Source organism: Crinia signifera, chromosome 4 (genome assembly GCF_055691185.1).
Source record: "Crinia signifera chromosome 4, ASM5569118v1, whole genome shotgun sequence".
NCBI lineage: Eukaryota > Metazoa > Chordata > Amphibia > Anura > Myobatrachidae > Crinia > Crinia signifera.
The window spans coordinates 237,516,275-237,524,176 of record NC_139220.1 but is presented as its reverse complement, the minus strand read 5'-3'; the positions used below and the strand labels follow the sequence as shown (position 1 = coordinate 237,524,176).

Genomic DNA, 7,902 nt, shown 5'->3' with positions numbered 1-7,902 from the left:
CACTCTCCTGCCCCCCAACGGGTATTTTAGTGACAATGGGGGAGGGGGCCCCTTTCAAGATTTTGCTATGGGGTCCTCAAAGTACTAGTTACGCCCCTGAGTAGCAACAAATGTAGCCACCTAAGGATCAGAAATTAATTCTTTCCTCTTCTCTGCTATTCTCACAAGTTTGCCTCAGTTTATTATATATGATGGCTACACTAAAGTACAACAGTTATTTCAGTTGCTGATTCCCAGTTAACCCAGTTTTCATTCTTACTCCTTCCAGGAGAGCTTCTCAGATCTGATCAAGGTTCGTTATAAATGTTCTAGTTAAAATTTTCCTTTTAAATAAAATGGACTTGAGTCCTTTCTTGGTATGCTTTAAGAAATGAGAGACATTTAATTTCCTTCTCATTTCTCTCTTGTTCCACCTAGGTTTGTCAATTGCAAGTTCTGTAAAATCTGAACTCCAGGGGCGGGGCTTAGCCTTATGTACAGCAAGTAGATGTAACCAGCATGCACATGCATGACCTGCCGTGCACGTGCACTGCCCGTGCACACTAATCTCGCACCCACGGCTAAGTTCTTTGCTCCTCTGGCAGTGGGAAGGTATGTGAAAGTTTTGCTTTCTCTATACTGTCCCAGTGTATGCCAGGACACTTGCACCCTAACCCACCAGCTGTTGCTAGGTGACAATCTTATTCCTTAGAACAAAAAAAGAGTTTGCAGATCATCGATTCCTACAAATTAGTGTTAGGTGTATTTTAATAAAACATGAGCTAAAAGCACTAGAGCAAAATTAATTCCACTAGTCTTAGGGGGAATTTACTAAAGGGCATGTTGTTGGCAGTTTAGAATCCACTGCACCTCGCCAGAGTGTTTGGCTACCAAATAACTGGATTTGTTATTCAGCTGTTTAAAGTTTGACTGTAATCCATTTACTGTAAAAATGGGCAAAGTGCCACAGAACAGCCAGGGAGCTACTGTAGCTGGTCAATAAGCAGAAGAGAAGGACAAACACATTCATTTTAAGTTAACTTATTATACATCATCATAATAATAATAATAATAATAATAATAATAATAATAAAATACATCTTTCCATTTTACATAACTTACACTAATTTTTACATATTATTGTGTAGATTATATGAATGAAAAATTCACATTAGATCAGTGGCGTAACTATAGTCCCGCAGCCCCCGCAGTGGCGGGGAGGCGCTAAGAAGGTGTGGGCGCCGGGGGGTCTGTGGAACTATAGTTACCTTCTGTCGGGTCCCGGGTCCCGACTCCTGCCCTCCTTACCCCGTTGCCGCCGGTGCCGCTGCCTCTAACCCGGACATGCAGATCTGTCAGGTCCCCGGCTCTCCCGGCTCCGGTTGCAGTGCTAATATAATAAGTGACACTCGGAAAATGGCTGCCCCCATACAGCAGACCGTTTTTAAGGTTGCTAGAGGAGGCTGCCGCCTCCTCTAGCATCCTCAAAAACTGTCTGCAACTGTCTGGATATGTAGTTACACCCAGGGCCGGTGCTAGGGTGTCCGGCGCCCTCCTGCAAACCATAAATTTTGCGCCCTTTCACATTGCCATTGCAGCAAGCTGCAGCTTGTTTGTGGGAGTGTATGCACTGTCCACCATCCCCGTTGCCTATGGCCTGTTGCAGGGGCATCACTTCAGCATTTCATGCAAGCCTTCGCCACCACCCACCCTCCCCGCCGCTGATGGCCTGTTGTGGGGGGGCATCGCTTCAGCATTTTATGCGAGTGGTCGAGACAATGCAGGCTTGTCAGGTGGAGGGCTTCGACGGCTGAGTGACATCGCACACAATCCAACACATGGCTGGCCTGCATCTGGCTTCACAGCTACTGTAGGCTGCGCAGCCAGGATGCAGCCGATACTGTGCAAATGTTTCACTGTGTAGCAAACCACTGGCATCTCAGTGTTGTGTCTGCAAAATGTTTTTAGGCATTATTTAAAAAGTGTCTAAATTAATATTAAAAAAATATATAATTATTAAAAAATATGTTATAAACATGTATAATAAAAGGCTCACTGTTTTTTGCTGTTTAAATCTTGTACAGTCCCTCCTCTTCTATCTGTGTAGGCAGGACACTGAGGACACCATTTCCCCTCTTGTGACTGAGGGGGAAAGGAGGGGAGAGAAGGAGGAGATGGAAGAAGAGGGGAGGAGATAGAGGGGGCGGAGTGTTGAGGACTGGGCTTCGCTGCACACTGAGAAGAGGGAAGGAAGAGGAGGCGGCCTGTTCATCACTTGATTGACAGGCGCAGGGAGCAATGGGTAGGGGGCGGACCCAGACATGACATCCAGGCATTCACAGTGTCAGTGAGTGAGGGGAGCTGCTCTTCAGGCTGCTGGCTACCTGTCACAATATTCAACAGGCTGCGGCAGCCAGTAGCCATGATCAAAATATATATAAAAAATATAAAGTTTATATGAGCGCAAGGCACGCCACTGGCTGCACAGACTGTGCAGAGACTGGGCGGGGGAGAATCAAGCACTGCCACACCGCACGGTCACTGTCGCTCTTTGTTATTACAGCGCTGCCTGCCACAGCACAAGAGTCTGACGACCTTCTGTTGAGGAAGAGGGGGCAAGAGGAGGACTATGGAGGACAGACATAGTGTGTGTGTGTGTGCACTCGGGGTGAGGGAGCAGCTTTTCATACTGCCACCCACTATTAGACAGGCACTGCAGTGGGCGTGCAGGCAGTGACAGTGAGGGCTGAGGCAGCTTTAGCAGAGCAGGGAGGGAGACAGCGCCTTTTCAGCATGGCGCCTCCCTGCTTTGCAGGAGCTGCTGAGTGGGTAGCGCCGGCCCTGGTTACACCACTGCATTAGATCATTTTTCAAATTAAGCCCATTGGGCTGCACTGTCCACACCATCTACTAAACCCTCTGCTAAGTATTGTCTTGTATACGCTCAAATCATTTAATATATTTTATTCAATTTCCTCATTCCTTGACAGTTATACATTTTTTTTAAATAATCACAATCAATGAATTGGACTTAAATTATGAAGAGGTAATAACCCCAATTTTGTATGAAGAGAAAGACTGCGAAAAAGTCAGTGATATCAGACTTTGGCCTCTGTTTATAATGCCACTGCCAGAGCAAGCTGCGCTGGCAAAGTGTGATCGCCACTTAGTTGTTGAGTAACACATAGCGCCATATGATTATGGTGCTATGTCTCACTTACTGTACCAAACCCACTGCTGCTCCCAACATCTTTGCAAATGTGCTGTTCTCTGGCATTGAGATCTTGCATTTTATCTCGGGGCTTGTGCATGTGCAGCATGGCTAGTAGGAGACATCCATAATGCATCAGCACTAGCCATTTTTAAAGCTGTACTGCTGATCCAGCTAGCATGCTGTTAGTGGCATTCTGCGACCAGCGATTGGAATGGGGCTGAAAATGGGAGCGCGCAATGGGGCACACTCCCATCACTGGCAATATGGTCGCCAGCGACCATATTCCCAGCGATTTCAGCCCCTGTCGCCCCAGTGTGTACACAGCATAAGAAACATAAGTAAGATGCCTGTTTTCCAACATTAGGACAGGTGTATAGGTGGTGTAGCAAACATCTGCTGTAATAAATGTCATGTCGTCCGTATGTGGGAGAAAAGGTGGCACACAGATATTTTCTACTTACAGTATTTTTTTAGGTTGCTACAGAATGTACACAGGGATCACCCCAGCATATTGACCCCAGGGTGCACCAAATTTGAGCGCAACAATAAACCTCACATACCCAGTCTCATTTACACAAAATGTCACTTATATTTTTCTTACCTATTTTTTCCAGTCTGCAAGGCAACACTTCTGCAGTAGGCTGGAAATTCCACTGAGCAGGGTTGTATTACCTCTCTGTTGTATACACAGTACAGTACTTATGTGGGTTTCTTCTGCTCTCTGCAGCTTAATATCATTATCATTATTATATAATTATCATCTATATGTATGTCTAGGGCCCGTGAGTCTCTGAAACACTGACATCTGCTGGCATCTGATGCACAAACACAGAAGGTAGCAGACTAGCTTTCAAAGCAGAGCTTCAAGCAGGCTTATTAGTAAAGTAAATAAATTGATAATAAATATATGTAAGGAAATAGTCACAAAACTATCATTTCCAAACTGGTAAGTGTCCTTGTTTATTATTAGATGCAATAAAACATAGCATAATTAACCTTACATTTAACAGGTGTTTCCATGTTATAAAAAAAAAAAATACAATATATTAGAAATAAAATAACTGAAAATCACGGACATAAGTCTGCAACATGTGACCATTTTCCAACAAATTAATTGCATTATCATTAAATAGTAATAATTAATGACAAACTCCTATATGTGGCATTTACATTGGTACATATATCTTTCTGCCAACATATGCCCTGGTCTTTTAGAGATTTTCCTTAGGGCTTGCGTTAAAAAAAAAAACTGGTCTACATTATTAACTTTATTAGGAATTAACATGTGACAATGACATTGATTACTGGCTGTGCAAATGTTACATACTGTACATACAGGGATTATGCAGTCAGTGGTACTGTTACCTCTAGCTGTGTGAGCCGTAACTGACAGGGTTAAACTCTGAGCTTGTTAGAGAAATGTGTTATAAGAGGGTGTAGGAACCATCAGATTCCCAACCCAGCCAGTAATTGTCCAGTTCTCATCAGGTTAAGCTTTTAACTCTTGCACTGCCATTTCCCTCAGCTTTCAGAGAACTTGGCTTACAAATATAACAACAACCAATATTTTAATCATTTACAAGATTTTCTAAGTAAATTAAAGCAAATAGGTTTTAAAGTATATTTTATTCTTAATGTTAATGAATGGGCATACATCAATACGTCAAAATAAGAAGTCACGTGTGATATATCAGATAAACATCCAAGTACTTTAACTTCCAAAGCCTAGAACTTAGATAAATAACAAACATAAATGAAACATATATCTTGAAAAAAAAAAAACCAGAGTAATGGCCAAATAGTTAAATGTTATCAACTTAGCTTCTTTGGATTCTCCTGTGATGCTTAAGATATGCAGATCACTGATGTAGGTATATGAGCTTGCTTTACATCGAGGTGGAATGTTTTATATAGGCAAGCAATGAACATATGGATCTGTTGACCAAGGTTGCTATGTGGTCTAGAAATAAAGGGACTGCAAATGACGCTTGTTCTCTTCATATGCACTTCAACAGAAAAGAGTTGCAGGATAAGCCCCGGGAGCAGTCGCACAGTTTGCCGATTCTGGGACCTTGCTTCACTGCACATCGCTGTCCAATATCACACTGAGAGAGGGATAAAGACACCACATAAAAGCTACTTAATGCGATCACCAACGGTGTTCTCCAAATGTAACCTCATAGATCATGCAAATGTTTTATGTCTACACCCCGTCGCCTTCAGCCATTGCATGCCAGTTCCATCAACGGTTAATAATGTGTCAGCTCTATTCCTTTTTGCATCCCTTCACCAACTCTTCATTTTCTGATAGATTATCCTCTCAACTCATATTATATAAAGCACATTTAGACTAAGATTTGAATGAGATAATAAATAATGTTTCATTTTATAAAGAAGAAAAATATTTAAAGTACCAGATATTTCATATACTCAAGATTATAATAGTTTAACTGCTATAGTTTATCGGTAGACAACTTGTGGCAGTGTTGCAAAACTGGTCATACAGTGCTACCATGAGGAGAACCATGGCGGTTTAAACCTTGTGGACATTGTTGCAAAACATACGTAATACACTACTTTTTGCCTAACTTTATAATGTACCAGCTTTATACAGGTTTTACAGTTCATATGTTGCTTTCACATATAAAACTAATAATGCAACATATATAAATACAGGCTAAAAAGAATGTACACATGACAGCAAAAATCGACCAACAATGAATTACAATACATAAATAAATGTATGGTTCTCACCAGAGGAATCTGTGCTCTCTTCTCATATGTAGGGTACCTGTCCTGAAATTTTCCCAGGAGTTCCTCCATTGCCTCCACCTGACAGAACACATATTACAAAGCAAATATAAGCCTACTGATATATTTATTAAAACTAAATTTCATTGGAGACAGAATGATTTCCACTACAATATCATTAAAATAGTTCTCTTTTTTTATGAATAAAAAAAAATGAAAATAGCATAAGAAACCATTTCAAGCGAACTGTCTACGTGGGGATTAATTATCATTAAGATTACTCAAAATATCAAGAATGTAACAAAAAGACAGACCAGTTCCTTCTCAGAGGAGGATGGGGTTTTCTTAATATCGAACTCTTCTGAAGACAATTCCCTGGAAGACTGTCCATGACAGAGGCAGGCGATGAGGACACTTGCACAGAAGAGCCTGAGGAGGAATGAGGTGCTGTTCATGGTGCTGAAAGTCCCGGGAAGAGGCTCTGTGCCTGGTCTGTCCCTGCTCTTCCTGGTGCTGCTGGGTGATGACTCCAAGTGCCCAGGACATGTTGCTTTTAAATCCCCCCCCCTGCCCCTCCTGCTCTGTGATCTCAGAACAATAGTGTGATTCGTTGTTTCCACCACTGCTACATCCCAGCCCTCCAATGGAGAACCCAGCAAGCAAACAATATATATTCTTATGTTGTGCACTAGGGATGCACACAAATCCTATACACTACAGCCTGATGAGTTTTCCCAGTCATTCAATAGCAGTAACACATTACAAGTCAATAACACTCTGGGCACTCTGTAAATCTTCTATAAAGCTCTCATCAGGTTCTGTTGTGTGGTGTAGCTGGCCTTACAAAACAACACCAGCCCCATAAGCAAAATAAAACTTAGATTATTTGGCATACATATAGGATTACATAACTTGCTTGCAGTTATCAAGCAAAATACTGACTTCATTATACTGTGCATTACAGCTGCACTGACACTACTGTCTCTGTATGTACATGTGTTGTTAGCTAGGGGGATTCCACTTGTTCTTGCCATTTCCATCACAACCTATGTAGCAGAGATTACTCATTGCTGCTGACTGTGGGTTATTAATAGTAATCATTATCTCAAAAGCAGGTTCACTTTTATATCTGATCATAAATAAAAGAATTGATAGAAGTTTTGAAGTTATTATAGTTGGTCTCATACTGTCACTGCCAATATCCGCTGCAAGAGGTGTAAATATCTCCCACCCACGCCATCACCGCCACCACCACCGTCACCCTGATTATGACACAGACTTTGTGCCATCTCACAGTGGCACCACCTGACAAATAAATACTGTAAAATAAAGCTAGAGGCTCATCTATGCAGGATCAGAGATCTGGCAGCTTATAAGTGCTGTCACTTGTATGGATAGGGGGAGATATCACAGCATTTTATGTTATCTCTCAAGTTACAGCCAAGGCATAAACAAAATACATATATGATAGGATAAGTTCTAGTGATCCTTAAGGCAATGAAACATAATCGTATTATATTGAACTGAATGTATAGTTATATGTTAAAAAGGAAAGTGAAAGGACATTGATTGTATAAGTCTTTATAGCTGTTTTAATGTTGTGTAGCCTGCTTTTATAGTATCCTTACAAAGTATAAAAATAGTAATCGATGCGCGTCTGATTGCATTAATCTTGAAAAACGCTGGATGAATTTTTGTGGGTACTTGTGGAGTATCACGGCTCCCACGACCTGCATCGTATGCAGATCGTATGCTAAAAATCGCATTGCATCGCATACGATCAAATCGCATGCGATGCGATGCGATGGCACCCGATTTTGCACTGAAATGCATCAGAATGCATTGAAATGTGTATTAAACTAGTGAAATGCCCCCAAATGCCATTTTTCATAGTGCACCACCCCCACTATCAACGTCAACCCGAAGCGTGGCGAGCGCAGCGAGCCCGCGAGGGGCGG

The 7,902-nt window shown here is 41.8% G+C and overlaps 1 protein-coding gene across 1 annotated transcript; it reads right to left on the bottom strand.

Moving 5' to 3' along the window:
• Window positions 1-4,800: 4,800 nt before the first annotated feature.
• Window positions 4,801-6,492, bottom strand: LOC146075127 (cocaine- and amphetamine-regulated transcript protein-like). The gene is made up of 3 exons (XM_083184040.1): window positions 6,259-6,492; window positions 5,948-6,025; window positions 4,801-5,298 (listed from the first exon to the last, which is right to left on the bottom strand). The coding sequence occupies exons 1-3, from the start codon at window positions 6,397-6,399 to the stop codon at window positions 5,191-5,193; spliced, it is 327 nt and encodes a 108-aa protein (XP_083040166.1). The 5' UTR covers window positions 6,400-6,492; the 3' UTR covers window positions 4,801-5,190.
• Window positions 6,493-7,902: the final 1,410 nt, after the last annotated feature.

Excerpts from the sequence above, each read along its gene's own strand:
- LOC146075127 (XM_083184040.1), bottom strand. The coding sequence starts at position 6,399 with ATGAACAGCACCTCATTCCTCCTCAGGCTCTTCTGTGCAAGTGTCCTC. Across the intron at positions 6,026-6,258 it reads CCTCCTCTGAGAAGGAACTG|GTGGAGGCAATGGAGGAACT; the intron begins GTCTGTCTTTTT and ends GTGTTCTGTCAG. Across the intron at positions 5,299-5,947 it reads AGAGAGCACAGATTCCTCTG|TGTGATATTGGACAGCGATG; the intron begins GTGAGAACCATA and ends TCCCTCTCTCAG.